Source organism: Formica exsecta, unplaced genomic scaffold (assembly GCF_003651465.1).
Source record: "Formica exsecta isolate Colony F162 unplaced genomic scaffold, ASM365146v1 scaffold3056, whole genome shotgun sequence".
In the NCBI taxonomy this organism is placed as follows: Eukaryota; Metazoa; Arthropoda; class Insecta; order Hymenoptera; family Formicidae; genus Formica; species Formica exsecta.
This window is the reverse complement of record NW_021850313.1, coordinates 59401-75728: the sequence shown is the minus strand read 5'-3', so window position 1 is coordinate 75728 and position 16328 is coordinate 59401. Positions and strand designations below refer to the sequence as shown.

At 33.7% G+C, this 16328-nt stretch overlaps 1 protein-coding gene across 3 annotated transcripts in view; it reads left to right on the top strand.

The window, feature by feature from the left end:
* Nucleotides 1-1681: 1681 nt before the first annotated feature.
* The window catches only part of LOC115237699, a 34630-nt gene continuing 19983 nt past the window's right edge, over nt 1682-16328 (top strand). Inside the window, exons 1-21 of one of the 3 annotated variants that reach the window (XM_029810918.1) lie at nt 1682-2240; nt 8518-8607; nt 8681-8904; nt 9057-9199; nt 9267-9397; nt 9590-9975; nt 10081-10401; nt 10479-10734; nt 10867-11064; nt 11136-11350; nt 11475-11685; nt 11803-12176; nt 12309-12477; nt 12906-13025; nt 13129-13323; nt 13465-13682; nt 13888-14072; nt 14175-14689; nt 14801-15193; nt 15393-16025; nt 16106-16294. In XM_029810918.1, coding sequence (XP_029666778.1) covers nt 8545-8607; nt 8681-8904; nt 9057-9199; nt 9267-9397; nt 9590-9975; nt 10081-10401; nt 10479-10734; nt 10867-11064; nt 11136-11350; nt 11475-11685; nt 11803-12176; nt 12309-12477; nt 12906-13025; nt 13129-13323; nt 13465-13682; nt 13888-14072; nt 14175-14689; nt 14801-15193; nt 15393-16025; nt 16106-16294 — 5139 coding nt within the window. In that variant the 5' untranslated portion in view covers nt 1682-2240; nt 8518-8544. Of the gene's footprint in view, nt 2241-8404; nt 8428-8517; nt 8608-8680; nt 8905-9056; nt 9200-9266; nt 9398-9589; nt 9976-10080; nt 10402-10478; nt 10735-10866; nt 11065-11135; nt 11351-11474; nt 11686-11802; nt 12177-12308; nt 12478-12905; nt 13026-13128; nt 13324-13464; nt 13683-13887; nt 14073-14174; nt 14690-14800; nt 15194-15392; nt 16026-16105; nt 16295-16328 lie in introns of those variants that run through there. The other 2 variants (XM_029810920.1, XM_029810919.1) reach the window with 2 other exon arrangements.

Sequence of the window (16328 nt, the reverse complement as noted above, 5' to 3'; positions counted from 1 at the left end):
AAAAAAAAATTCTTAATACGTACCGAGTTTTTATTTTTTGTTATCGATTGCGACGATTAATTATATTGGTAATAACTAGAAATCTCTCTCTCCTTGTTTGAAAAGTTTTTCTGTTTATATGTGCTTGATTGCAAGTATAGTGCGATGAAACTGATATCTTGGTAGCGAATATTCAGTGATAATATTATATACGTGTATTACTAATGTGCGAATAATGCAAAATAATTATTTTTGAAGATATGATAAAAATGATAGAGTAAAAGAGAAATGCGTTAAGAATGTCGCGTCATTGCTACAAGAAAATTTAAACGACTGCATTTGCTAATTTTGCATATCATAACTAATAAAAAATATATCCTCAATGTTAATTGTGGCTTAATTGCGTGGCTTAATAAACGCATGTTGCTGTAACAAAATATTACATAGAATAAAAAAATGACAAAATCATGAATTTTTAAACAATTATATTATATTATTACACAAAATGCGCAAACAACACAGTGAGATTTGCATGTTACGTATTATGTGCATAATTACTGTTATAATCAAGTCAAGTTTTATTATACCGGCGATTTAATTAATTTTTCATGAAAGCGCCTCGCCTTTTGACACTAAAAGTTTTCAAAAGACAGATGTGTAATATCATTTAGTTACATATTTTTTAAGCAAAGGATTTAATACGTATGTATCGATAAATCACTGGTTTAAATGCTAAATCATCACGAATGATCAAAATGACATCGTCAATCGGAAATCGCTGTTACCATATTTTCAGTCAATCGAGAGGTCAATCGATCGACCCCACCGTTGGGATTCACACACGCACAATTGTTTGATAAATATATATAGAGCAAGTTATCGCTCTTCATAGTATTATATATAAAGAAAATTTTCATTGAAACTCGATCGTCCAGCTAATTAGTTTAATAAACAAAATGTTTTAAAATTAAACCGCAAATTCAATCGATTTATTGTTTTAAATACTCGGGAAGAGAAATCCATATGTAATAATATATAAAATCACATATAAAACATAATAACATATAAAATATATAAAATTATATATATGATTATATATGAGCTTTTTTCCGAGTACTTTGATCTATTTATTAGATCTCTTTATTAGATTAAATGAAACAAATTGATATTATACCACTGTGAGTACTCTGTACAAGATAGGAATGCAAAGTTCACCATTTTTCTCACGGGATTTTGTGATATCTCGCACGATTCCGCGCACGTATCGGAGTATGTTCTATTCCGAGATTCTTGACACACAATCTACATTTCTTTCTTTCTCGAAATAATTAAATTATCATTGAAATTTTTGTATGTATGTACATGTATCTGTATGTTATCAAGGATAGATATATATCTTCTAGATTCACAGTAGCGTGAAAAATGCCTATAATTATATATTATTCAAAATGATTAATAAAATAGTCAATAACCATGAACTATTAAGATTAATTAAATTCTCGCGTTATAAAAACAATAAATATTTTTTTGGGGATGAGAGAAATCATTAATTATTGATGAAACAAAATTAACAAAAAAATCATTAAATCTTCTTTCCTTGTAACTGTTTACGTTTATATATTGCTCGACAACCTCGCGGCAGTCGATCGATCCATCAAGAAAACGATTCATGATCACGCGTTCGCACGCTCGCTCGCTTGTACATGGGCACGCACACGAGACAGATAAGTGTGTGTGTGTGTAGCATACTTCGAAGGTCCACGTGGTCGTGCATCACAGTAGTGGCAACAGTCTTCCCCCGATCGTCGTTCAAGTGTGTATGAACGTCGGTCGACATCTACGCTGGCCGCCGCCGAGAGAAGAGTAGCCGAGAAAAACGCAAAACAAGAAAACAAGCCGGGACAAGTTCGCTTTCGTTCGTGGATCCGCATGAGTCTCGCTGACCGCAACGAGCAGCTCTGCTCTTCGCCGGTTGCATCCTTGCTGCGGAAGCGCGGTTTGTCCGATCCATTATTTCGGAGTAAAAACAGAATGTGCTCCGAAAAGGCTCGCGAACACTTCGGGGATCGCTGATCGCGATTTACGCTGCGCGATCGCGATTTTTCGTGCGATTTATATATTAGTCTATCGAGATCGCATAGATCGATGAGGACAAATCATTCATATATACGCGCAGTGCTCGTTTAGTTTTTATAGACACATTACATTTTTATGTACTTATAGACGTGTGCGGAGATAAGGTGACTAATTGCTTCGAAGCCGTAAGTATGATATAAATCTCTTCTAGTCACATTTATCAAGAGACAAAGAGAGATGTATAAAGAAAAAGAAAACATCGAGATTTATGTAAGGAATTACGGAAAATTGCAGTTTTAAAGATACGTGATCAAAAATAAAATCTTTGTTTAGAAATAAAAGAAAAAAAATACAATATGTATCTAAGCATTCTATTTTCAATTTTAGATATATCGAATATAAATCGAAATGATAGAGAAACTGTACAACATCGAATTCAGAAGTCACTTTTTATGTTTTCTAATTACATGAAATTATAAACTTTTTATTTTAAACTTTATTTTAATAAATATTTAAAACTTTATGAGATTATTTAAAACTTTATTTTAAAGAAAATTAATTTTCGTAATATTTATTAAATCAGGTTATATGTGTGTAGTCTCACTTCTCTCTCAGTACATATAAAATATAATATACTTTTATGTTTCTTGCCGCTCAACTTCTCCATTTAAATCTTGAAATTATGTGAGTTGATATGGTAAAGTGCAAAAGAGCCATATATTTAATTTCTGCTATTCCACGCTTGTTTCGAATTGTATTGTTATCTGTCGGAATATTAAGATAGAGGTAATTATTATTATTTTTGAAAAATATCTCACATTCCGCGGTTGTAGCAAATCTGGTCTTTGGGATAACAAAGAGACTTTAAAAATAAAAATATCATCAAATTTATATCTTTATCATCTCATTATTTTCAAGGTGTATCAGAATGCATTGTTTACATATTTATCAAATAATCACTCACGCAAATGGTTAGCATCTTTGAAGAGAATCTTACGATCTTCAACTTTCCGTAATCAATGACCTATCCTTGATCTTTTAGGTATTAATATGGAGAACGTGCTTCGCGCGTTATTTATGCGTCTTATCCTTCACGCTTTTTAAAAATTTGTAAAAGTCGTAACCGTCGAATTCTCGCTACAATGTTCACACAAATTCGCTCTTTTTGAACACATTCGGAGAACGAAAGACAAACGCGAGCGAACTTTACGGCAAGTTGTCACGCGCCAAAATTCCTCTACTCCATTGCACTCCTTTGAGGAGGCTCCAGAGACGATCGGGAACCTTGCTCGACCAGCTGCTGCTGGTGCTGACGGTATCATCATTTGAGGTTTCTGAGAAAAGCAAGGATGCAATCCTTCCTTATGTCTGCGTAGTTATTTTATATAATAGCATGTAACCCTGAACTTCCTTCCCCGGGTAAAGGAATGATCTCTGTTTCATATCTCATAGTTCACCAGTTCCGCTAAATTGATTCGAGTCAATTCTACATTCATATTTCATCTGCATCAGTCTTGTTTTATCTTTTAATATAATTTATAATCTTCGTTCTACGTATTAGCTGGTAAGAAACCTCTTTCAAGTGTTTTTTTCATTTTTATTTCCTCATTTGCAATTCCATGTATAGCAATTGTTATGATGACGAGACATTCTTGCGCGGAAAATAAAAATAGGCGATATTTCGTCTAGTGCACTCGTACGCGTAACACACTTGCGCAAGATAATGATCCAGCACGATAGAAATTGAAGCGATTTTCCTCGTACTGATTCAACGACATCAACATTTTTCAATGCTGAGCATCTTGTTTTTGAACGATATATTTTATTCAATTTTCTAAAAACATACAAAATTCTCTTTAACAATATGTTGATATTTAGTATTTCGATATCAATAAATATTATATAATACATGATGCAAAGTATACTGCGGCGCGGATGCATCGGTGACAAATATAGAAGAACGCTTACAAAATATACATACAATATCGTTTTGCAGTTGCATAGTCGCGGTTACATTGTCGCAACGATGGTCACTGCCGTGTATAATAATTACGTGCCAACGACACTAGTATATTCGGATTGCATGCCGCGTGCCGAGCATATTAATAATCAGATCGCGGATTTTCACCTGGAAACGAAACGACGCCTCGCACGCTTGATGAATCTCATTGCTGCAATCGTTCTCACTCTCGTTTCATTTCACAGGAAAATTAACCGTAAATTATAATAGCGTGTAATTAAACGGACACATCCTGTTTTGTTCTTCGCATGCAATAAAGTCTCATTACTATTGGTCAGAGTTATTCCATTTTATACATTGTACTAGTGTCACATATTTCACATAATGGATGGCGTGTGTATAGTAGTAAAGTAATTATTCCTTGTCATCAAAAAAATTGGCGAATTGAAAAAAATTGCGATCTTTCCGTTTTTAATTGATCGCATCGTGTGCCATGGTAGCAGTTTTAATGGTCGTTCGCGAGAAAATGAAGATTATTTATAGCATGAATTTATTTGTATTGTGTATAGAAGAGCGTAATAAAGTCCACACGTAACGAATGCGGCGATTATTATGAAATGATTCATGTTTATTCGGACACCGACTCGCATAACCGCACACGGATCCAGTGAAAGTGTACGGTGTTTGCCGGGTGTTAATAAACGAAGCTCTAGAATGCCGGAATGCCTATCTTTTTGCTCGATTTTCTGCAAAACAAGAAGTTTCCCCTTGTCGATGATGTAAATGGCAATGACCAGCTAATTCATGGTCATTGAATAAAATATACGAATATACGATATACGAATACACGTATACGAGGCTATATCTGACGACGATTACATCATTTTACAACCAGCAAAACAACTATGCACGAACAAGACAAATATTAACTATCTCAATGCTTGGAAAAAAGCTATCAAAGAAAAAATTTCATAACAGGATTAGATCGTTCAGTTATTATTAAATATACGTATATTGTATATATAGTTACACAATATTTATATGTCATATTTTTGCACATAAGTGTGTCAAATATAGTGTGTCATAAATATTCTTAACATCTTTCAATGAACTTGACCGGATTTTAAAAATTGTTTAAGCATGTACTTTGCTATATCACAATAGATTGCATCTTCTCACTTTTATATAGACAAGATTTTTAGTATAACAAAGAACACGCTTTGAGAGAAGCACTATATTCTGAAAGGAAATGTGTATTTTCTGGAATATATAGATAACATTGTAGCGCACAATTTTGATCTTACTGATTATTTATTAGCTGAACTCTCGACGATGCTATTGAGCTTTATTGTATAAAGTGTTCTTCAAATATTCCCGTGTTTGTCTTCCATTAGAACATATTACGTATTTCTACGTGCATAGTGTGTTTATTAAATCGCAGTACATCTAGGAGATGATCACTCGCTAAAAAAACAATTAAGAAATGCAGAATAAATGTTTTTTCATTAACTACATAATATGCTCAAAAAGAATAATTTTACATTTAAACGTAACATATATATTTTTCCTCTTCTCTTTCTTCATGAGAAATCATTTTTTCGCTGATTTTATCAAAATTTATTGGATTCCATGTATATGCGCGAGACGCAGATTGCGTTGCAAAATATTTAAGATGATACATGTCTATATTTTTGTGCACGACCAATCGTATTATGGCCATGTAGTTCTTCGTAAGTGTAGTCGCATCATCTATGATTACGTTAATCATATATTCCGCGACAAAAAATTTCCAAATCAATAATTACAAGGAATCTTTGTTATCTCATGAGAGATTCGCGTAATCATATACGAATGACCGGTCATCATGTATACGATTACGAATGCTGATTAATTTAAAGGTCATACGATTAAGAACGAAGAAATCCGCAAAAATTTTCTTAAACATTAAATTAAATTCTCTACATTCTTTTTATAATTTTCAATTCTGTAAAAGTTACTGTAGTTTATGTCAAATTATTTCAACAACACTTTATTTTAGTTTAATTAAGTAATAAGAAACTTTCGTAAAAAAATATTTGTGTTATTTCCTCCATGTTCAATACAAAAATCTATAACTCTTTTTAATAAAAATCCATTTTGCGAATGCATTCTATACTATATTATTAATGTTAATATGTTTCACTAATTTCGCAAGAGATAATCTTGCATCATTCATTTATAAACTAAAATTAGATGCGTCTAATAACCGGAAATAAATAATCCTCTTATTTCTTCCGGCTTTTGCGCACGATACTTTGTAATTTCTCCCCGGAAGGAGATTGACGTAGAGACGGGGACATTTATATTTTTCTGATATGCACTTTATCCTTGCACGAGAAGTTCACTGCTCCATATCTCTATAATGCATCCTGTCGTCGATGCAGCACGCGATAGAGCAGTACGCGTTTCCGGCTGCAACTGCATCGACGGATATGTAAATTAGTCACGCTGCTTACGGATTTGCTTTGAAGTTCGTAATATAAACATTTTCGATATTAGATGATAAGCTTGTATCTTATTTCCACGAAGCAGTCGTAATGTATCGTTCTCCGAAATAACGTAATTTACATCAATCTTGAACTTTAGTTGATAAACTGATATTGAATTATACAAAATAAGGCATTTGAAATTATTGTTAATATTATTATCTGTAAAGAAAAATGGGTAAAATTAAAGTTGCACAGTTTTTTAAAGCTATGCAACTTTAGTTTAATATTTTTCTCCGGAGATTGATGTAAATCAAGGTGATGATTTTAAATGCCTGTATATTAATTTTTATAGTTCTGCGACAATTTTCAGCGTTCATCGTTGTTTAAAATAAGACAACTGTATGTTTAGCTAAATTAAAACAAATTAAGTTCGTGCAATAAAAATTCTTTTTGAAAGATTTGATACTATTTCGTGAGCGCCGAATGCGGCAATAAATTTAAAGTTTGGCAAACAGGATTAATTAAGTTTGCATTATCATCGTGCGCAAGAGAGGACAACCAGTAGAGCAAATCTCCGGCACACCAAAGAACAATAGTCAATTCACAAGCTTTAGTATATTCAAGCATGGGATTCTTCCCAAAGTGCAGGTTCAAGCGTGATGTGAGGTTTGCTGATGACTGATTAAAGGACGCGGTGAAACTAAAAATTTTATTTTGCAATGTAAATATAAAATATTTATTTTAAATGTAAGAAAAGAGATATATAACTGATACCGTGATATAAAATATAACGTATAATATATATAACAGGACGGACCGTAATAGGTTTAAAAAATAATTTTTGTTGCTGGCAAAGACAGAGTGCAGATGTTGGAACATATACAGTTATCTTATTTTTATGATATTGTACAGATGGTTTTATGATATTGTTTTGTATATATCTGAATAAAATATCTTAGAGAGAGATATATAATCATAAAACGATATCAGCTATTAATAAATCTCATCCATATTTCTTCATTTATAATAAGACGATTTGAAGTACAATATTTATCTCGCAATTAAAATCAAGTGTGATATAATGAAAGTGTGTTCGCCGGTACTATTCGCATAATTATACCGCTTGATGTAGACTATGGTAAGATGTGAATGCAATTACGTTACGGTGAGAAATTTTTAGGTTGTTTCTTTATATCGCAATAAAATTTTCTGATAGTGCATTCAACCATTCACCGCCAGCATTTTTCCGAGTGCACTCGGTTCAAGTAGATTCCACACATTTCGAGTACTCTAGATGGAAAAGTATACGGCGCGGTTGCATGCGAGTTTGCAAAACTTTCCATTGTGTTGCACGAGATTTTCGGTATAGTTTTTCAGATAAAATCTCAATTCGTTAGTGCCTGCCCCGAGCATCATCGGGCGTTGTAGCAGTTCTAAATGATTCTTTTTTTGTAATATAACGATAAAGATTTTATAAAATTCTACATATTAATTAAAAACCATCCGCGAATATCGACTATTCTAAAACATTAATATTCATAATTTATTCAAAGCTGTACCATTAATACATATTAATATTGTTCGTGTATATTTTGTCTGTTATCTTGTTTATCTTTCTTCTTATTTGAAAGGATTAAATATTTAATAATAAATGTATTATTTTGTGCGGATAAAATCAATAAAAAAAATATATTATTGTTTCTTAACGCCTGTTCAGTCAAGCGATGTCTTGTTGTATACTAACAGACAGCTTTATAAGGTCATCGAGATAAATCTCAAACATAAGTAAATGTAGTCATACTTGGCAGTTGCGTGAGCAGGATCATTATACCTTTACAACAACATAAATTTAAATTTTCCAAAAGAATACTTTTATAAAAGCAAATGCTCTATAAGTAAAAAGATAAAAGAGATAAAAAGGTAGAAAGAGATGTAAAAAGAAAGGTAGAAAGAGATAATATTATCGAAAATTATTGCAAAAAGTTATTTCTTTAATCTACTAAATATCATTTGAAATAATTTGTAATGTTATAGGTTCTCAGCTCTGTCCTCAGCAAAAAAATGAGGATCGATCAGCTTGGACTTCTTCTTTGGAAGAATTATATCGTTCGGAAGCGACAACCAGTAAGTCAACTTAACGAGACGTCTGCTTCCTATTTATTCTACGGATTCGTGTAAATCGTATGAATTCTTTCAGGGAATTTTAGCCTTGATATTTCTCTGGCCAGTAGTGGTTTTCATGATTCTTTATACGGTGCGTGATAATGTCGATCCGGAATATTACCCGACATGTCAATTTCCCGCAAGGTCGATGCCGCAGGATGGGCTTCTGCCTTTCGTGCAGAATTATATATGTAGCGTTGGAAGTCCCTGTGATCCGTTGTCGGAATACGAGCAAGTGCCATCGTACAAAAATGCCACGTTAGTCTTAATTAATGCAATTTAATTAATTGAGCGTGTAAATAATTAATCCGTTACAATTATTATCTTTATCCGTTACAATTATATATCTTTGAAAAAAAATCGGAAGAAATCTGAGTCATTCTTCTCTTTCTTCTTCTTTATGACAACAGTTTAAGTCCCTTAATCGTGGAATTACAACCGATGCTCAATAATAAGACTATTATCTCCGCCGTGGAAACATTGCCGCAGAGTATCCAATTGTTGAAATCAATGGCAGAGATTCTCACCAAGCCGGAAATCAAGGCGCTTTTCGGTACGACCGCATTGAAATCTAATTTAACGTTCTCTCTCGACAATTGAATATATAAATATGTTAATAGATAAGGGAATCCGTTTGGGCGACTTGTTCAACAATCACGAGGAAATTAAGAATTTATTAAAATCTCAAATGCCGGGGGCCAGAGAGGGTTTGATCGACGGTTTATTCGAATCATCCGTGAAATTAATATACGTAAGTAATTACTCCTATATTTAAACAGAGATATTAATATTAATTACGCCGAGATTTATCTAATCACTTCTCTTTTTCCAGTCTTGTACAAATATTATATCAAAAAGTATGCATTATTTTTATACGGTATTGCAGTGGATAAAAAAAAAGATGTCTATTAATTTTCACCTATTTTTTAATTTTTATCTACAGTTGATCAAAACTTTCGGTTCATCTGACATCAACGGTGTCGTTTGCTCCGCGGAAAATCTGAAGAAATATTTGATTCTACCTAAAGAGGAGGACTTTGCAGAGATTTCGAATGTTCTCTGCAACATCGACTCGAAAGCGATCCCCGACATTTTAGAGAATCTTTCGAAGCATCTGAACTTCACTGGCTTGCTGGCGATGGTCGATCGCGCAATGGCGAAATTTCGCGATTACAATTTTTTCCAGGATTTGAAGCGAGCGATAGAAACTATCCTCGACCTGAAGATTACTAAGAAATACATACCCGAGTACTTGAAACTACGTGAATGGCTGCCGAAAGTAATTTTGGTCTTCCAAAATGTTACTTTCAAGGAAATCGACCTGGAGTTGTGAGTTGAGCATATATTTTCTATTTAAAATCCAATTTCCTTAAATTTTAATTCAATATCTCGAAACGATTAATATCCGGAGGAATATAAATGCCTTAATTTCAGTATTAATAAAGCCATCGCGGTTTTGGATCCTGTATTTGCATACGAACGTGATTGGCCGGTCGCTCGAAGTGGATTTCTGAAATTAAACAGACTTCTAAAGATGGTGAAAGAAGTTGTGAAGGACCGCAAGCCCAATTCCACTGACGCTGATGATTTCTTCAGTGTGATAGACCGCTTGGGAGGAACGATAAAGACATTCTCCTCGAATTCAGATAATTATGACAATATCACGCAGATATTAGATTTGTCTTTCCTGATCTTGCAGGATGGTATAAAACTTACCAATAAAATACTTGATCGTCACGTGGATGATTTTGAATTGTACGTGTTTTCTCCTTTTCAATATAAGTAAATTAATAATATTTAATTGTTTATCATATTTAATCTTAAATTTTTAGAGCTGCTAACATTTTCGATGGACTCAGAAATTTCTTTTCCAAAAACTTAGTAAATTCAGTGACATATTTTATGTCGCTGATAGATAATATCGTCCAAATGTCTCATCATGTCGCTATTCTTCACGAGGATACCTTGAGAAGATTATATGAGATTTCCAAAAAGCATCAAAATTTGGTCCAAAAAATGCTGATAAATTTGGAGCCTATTGTATATAAAAGGATTATTCATTCCTTTTCACGATTAGATCTTGTAGAGGTATGCAATATTTATTATGTATATTGCAGAACTATTATTTTTTTTTTAGCTAAAATTTTTTTGGTGATTCTCATCTTTCTTATAAATTAAGTCAAATCATTAAAAACATAATTTTCTAAATTTTTCTTGTAGCATCTTGTAGAAGATTCAAAAGAAATAAAACCCCAGGAAGTATTTTGTCGAAAAGACACAATGAACGAGATATTCGATAATTACGTTGATTTTAAGGATAAATCCAACGAAATTGATGAATTATTCTGCAGCGATGACGGAAAAAAATTGATCACCGATGTCTATAACAGTTTCGAATTTGACAAATTTGGAAATATTGTACGTATATAGCAATCGATTGTAGTAAAACAGTAATAAAGATTCCATAATAAACGGAGCATATTTTTCAGGTGAGTAAAACTTTATCGACCATGGTTAGTATGGCGTTCACGCGACCAGTCAGGATCGAAAATTCAAACTTAACGTCCGTTGTGACAAATATAAAAAAATTTGTAACTTATCTGGACACGCGGAAAGTAAGTTACTTGAATTGGACCATTTTTCAAACAAGTGACGAATGGGTAAAAATTTTCAAAGAGGCGCAACCTCAAGCAAGATTGGATATGTAAGTAATTATGCATTTATACATAAAATAAATTTGTATATATATATTTTTTTTTTCGCGCAATGTGCACAATAATTTTCTATATTATAAGAATATTTTCTATAACATGTAATACTTTTTTTAGATTGGGAATTCATCTAAGCATAGCGAAAATGCTGGGTTCCAATAGTTTATCCTACATGTCAATCAAACCGGATTTGGAAAATATGGACTTTTTAGCTGGAATGATTCTGGAAGATCTACGAACTAATCCTACTAGCTGGATCGAGAAGGTACGCCATCATCAAGCGGAGTTGATCGAATCGTTTTATCTTACCGTCACGGATAAAGAAAAGGTCAGTTGAGCAAAACGTAATTAAAGTTTTCTTTAATCTTGAAATCTTTTGCATAATATAATCATCAATTATAAAGTCTGTATATTTTATCATCTCAAAGCGATCTTCGTTAAATAGACATTACAGATCTTGGAATATTCGAATTTCACGAGAACGTATTGCACGGATCCGAACCCGCCGGTTTTGTTAAATTTTCCTAAGGAATCGAACAGCACGATTCTGAAGGAGCTGGTGTGCTATCTATCCAAATCGGTGCAAACAGATCTGGAATTGAACGTGACCAACATCGAAATCGAGGAAGCCACATATAAGCAGAAGGAATTTAATTGGACCGCCTTCAACGAGAAGACAATCGAGATTTACCAGTATATCGATACCCTGGTTCAACAGAAAGGTCAACATTATGATTTGAAGAAACTAGAAAAATTGAAACAGAATTTCAAAACTTCATGGACGACGGAGGTAACAGCAAAAGATGCATGGGAGATCAGGTAAGAAATATTTTCTTCTGCATTTCATTTTTACCAAGCGATTTATCTTTTAAAATTTATCGCCATCATAATATATTATAAAATTTGATTATAATAAATAAATTATTAGTGACACATTACATATGTCTGCAGCGTAGGTTTAATCTGCAAGCTCTTTAACGTAATGGAGAGTCCAGTGTTTGGAATTCAAACCAAAGAAAATTGGAAGATTATCTACGGGCTCGCGTGGGCGACCTCAGTGATTTTCGACAACATCGAGAAAATCGTCGATCAGATCCAGAATAACAATCACGTAGCGAAGATTTCCGATGTTTTGCAGGAAATGCCCCAAACCGAGACACTTGTCGGTTCGTTCTTGAGAAATTTATCCCCGATCATCCTTGATATAGTTGATATGATAACTTTGAAACCAGTTGCTCTAGTAAGTCAATTTTTGCATTTAATTATTTAATTTATTCTGAATACAATATATAACAATAGTCTACAAAACGTATTTTAAATCTGATGTATATTTTTGCCATTAGATATCGGTTATTGATGATTATAAAGAACGTGAGCGAATGTGGCCTTGCATCGTAAACGATAGTGTTGGCGTTGCGTTAGAATTGAGGAATGGAAGTCGGGAAGTTGTACGAGAGATTGAAAAAATCGGCTGTAGCCCAGCTCTCCTTATTAAAGAATGGAAAGAACAACCAGTATTAATGAGAGTCCGACAATCACGTAGCGAAGATTTCCGATGTTTTGCAGGAAATGCCCCAAACCGAGACACTTGTCGGTTCGTTCTTGAGAAATTTATCCCCGATCATCCTTGATATAGTTGATATGATAACTTTGAAACCAGTTGCTCTAGTAAGTCAATTTTTGCATTTAATTATTTAATTTATTCTGAATACAATATATAACAATAGTCTACAAAACGTACTTTAAATCTGATGTATATTTTTGCCATTAGATATCGGTTATTGATGATTATAAAGAACGTGAGCGAATGTGGCCTTGCATCGTAAACGATAGTGTTGGCGTTGCGTTAGAATTGAGGAATGGAAGTCGGGAAGTTGTACGAGAGATTGAAAAAATCGGCTGTAGCCCAGCTCTCCTTATTAAAGAATGGAAAGAACAACCAGTATTAATGAGAGTCCGGAAAATTGTAAGTTTATATGCATAATTATTTATTAATCCATTTTCGGTTTTAATTTTAAGAATAAAAAACTTTATAACAACTCCAAGTTAATAAATTATTATAAAAATTATTAATTGTATTAAGCCTTTCTGTAATACTAATTTTTAGTTCGAGCATGATGAAAATGTAGATTTACCGGCATTCAATTGGACTCTGGGCTACACAAAATTTCGACGATTGATTACAAAACTTGATGATTTGGTAAACAATGCTAAAGATGTCGTTTTGGCGGAAGAACCGAAATTGGCCAAGTACCTAAATACACTCGCGGAAGAAGCGGACAGTATTATCGAAGAAAGATTGCCAAGCATGAAAAGTGATTGGAGGTAAAAATATTATTTAACGTTACATAGTAAAAAAATAGTCGTTTAGCGTAGCAAAAGAGTATCATCTAAATTTAACTTTTAAATTTTTAATCCAGTCGGAAGAGAAGTTCAGTTTTAACTTTAATATTTAATTCTGTAAAATATCTCTCACTTCTTATTTATATTTGACACAATTAGTTATTAGGAGCGTTAATTTTTGTTGAAGGAATACCTTGGATCATATCGACCTTGAGATCGACAAGGCGATCAAACCTTTTGGTAGTGAGCTTTCTGCAAGTGAAATTTGGAAGCCATCAGTTGACGCTACTGATCGTATTCTTATTTCTTTAAAATATCTTTCCAATGTCGTTCACAAAGGTTCACATATCGTGACGAACATATTGAATAATGGTAAATGCATTTTCGAGTAATATTAACATTGTTATTACAACATTAACTCGATGCGTCTGATTCTTCGAGATTTGATATTACTATATAATATTTTTTTTCTAGCTGTAGGAAAAATCAGCTTATTATCCTTGCTAGGATTTGATAATACCTCGCCTATTAGCATTTTTCACGATCAGCTACCTTACATTCTGTCGACGTTAATAAATGGAATATCCGATCCCGTAATCGACGATCAAATTGTTACGGCGCTGAAAAATAACACTGCAATCACGTGCACGATGATGTTTGATTGGTTGTCGGACATTAGAATCGGTCTGAGCGCCGAGGATTACAGAATCTTGAAAAATTTCACTTGCGATCTCGATCCTGAAAACTTCAACGTCTTCACGGATTTTTATATGGCGGAAACGACGATCTGGAAGAAACCTGTTAGCAAGTATCGATCTTACGTAGCTTCAATGATCGGCGATTTGTATGATCTTGCGAAAGGCATCAGTTCCACACTGAAAAACAAAATAGTCATCGAGCCGCCCTTCTCGAAGAAATACTTGAGCCATATGTTGCAGACATTGAGAGAGACACTGGAGATCAGACATGAAGAGAGCACTTTTCATAAGGTAAATGAATAATTAAAAATTGTTACACTTAAAGTTATATTTTATGAAAATGGGAGTTTTAATTTTAATCAAATACTCCTGATACAAGCAATAAGTGACTATCTTTTTCAGCAATTGAATCTAGATGAAGGATGGTCGAATTATAGATTATTGATAGAGGGACTATCGGAGGTTTTGATACACATTGGCAACGCTTTGAAGAAAGCTGAGATACATAATTTCAATTTAGAAATTTGGGAACTGGCGGAGAATGGCGATACGCGTCAAATGTTAAAGATTCTAGAGGATTATCCTGAAGAGACTATCGCCCTAATAGCTAGTCTTAGCACGCTAAATTATACGACCGGTCAATTTATGCCCTTTAAAGATATTAGGAGGACTATGTGTACTCTCCACTTTAATTCTAATTACTGGTCTACGCCGAATAGAACGCGTTTTCTACAGAAAGTGTGTTCGTTCGATCCTTATCAGCTATTGAAGACCGCCACGAGTGACGAATATCACGTACGTACACAAGAAAAATATATAATTGAAATAATCTTTTCGATATGATTAGAAGTTGTAAATATAAATTGGGCTTATAAAATATTTTAATAATTTCAAATTATAAAAAAAGTTTTACTTTCATTAATTAAACATCTAAAAGGAAGAAATATTCAATTTCTACTGCATCTTTTTATATCATTGCATGTCTTTTCCGCAGGATATTGTTACTGGTCGGACAACCACCTTTACGAGATCAACGTCATTGACCATGTCATTAATCAAATTGTTAGACGATGTTTCGAATTTCACCGCCGCGTTGCCAGGAGTGAGTCTCAAATCAAACATCTTCAATGTGACGACGTGGCAGAATCTGTCCAACGAAACTTGGACCTTAATAATCAAATCCGAGAAGTCCTGGATCCACAACAACCAAAATTCTTCATGGTACAGATTCAACGTGACGTCGAGCTATCTTGTCGATTCCAGCGGACTGCTTCAATTACTGGAATCCGTGATCGATCTCGCGTCAGGCGGTGATATCTGGCAGAAACTTCGCGTTATACACGAGACATCGAAGCTCAAGCCTCTGTTAACTCTTGTAGAGGACATGCCTAATCTCTTAATCACTGCCGTCGACACCTTCGTCTCGTCCGAAAGGCTGGACGATTTCATGCACAAGCTCTTCCTCGGCCAAGTGCATCCCTGCAACATTGATCGATACTTGATTCCTCCTAGCTATATGAGGAAGAAGAGTTTACTCTCGAGCATTGCGAATTTCTGTCAGGAGATCGTTATGAACGATAAGCATTTGATATGGAAAGATCAATTGCCTTTTGAGGGAAAGTACAATGTAATGTCCGATCGCCATTAATTAATAATAGCAATAAGTTTTGAGTCGCAAATTTTAAGTTCTCTTAAATTAATTTACAGGATAGCTACGTCACGTCCGATATGTCTGAAACGGCAAACGAAATGCGGTTATTGCAAAGTGTGCAGGGATTTCAAACCACTTTAATTCGCGTTTTATCAGAGGGCTTCGAGCAACTAAAAATTCCTATTTGGTGGACTTCGTTCGAACAGGGCACTTTAAAAGATTTTAACGCGGAATATAAGAAAAAGGTATACATATATATCGTTATGTCGATAATATATA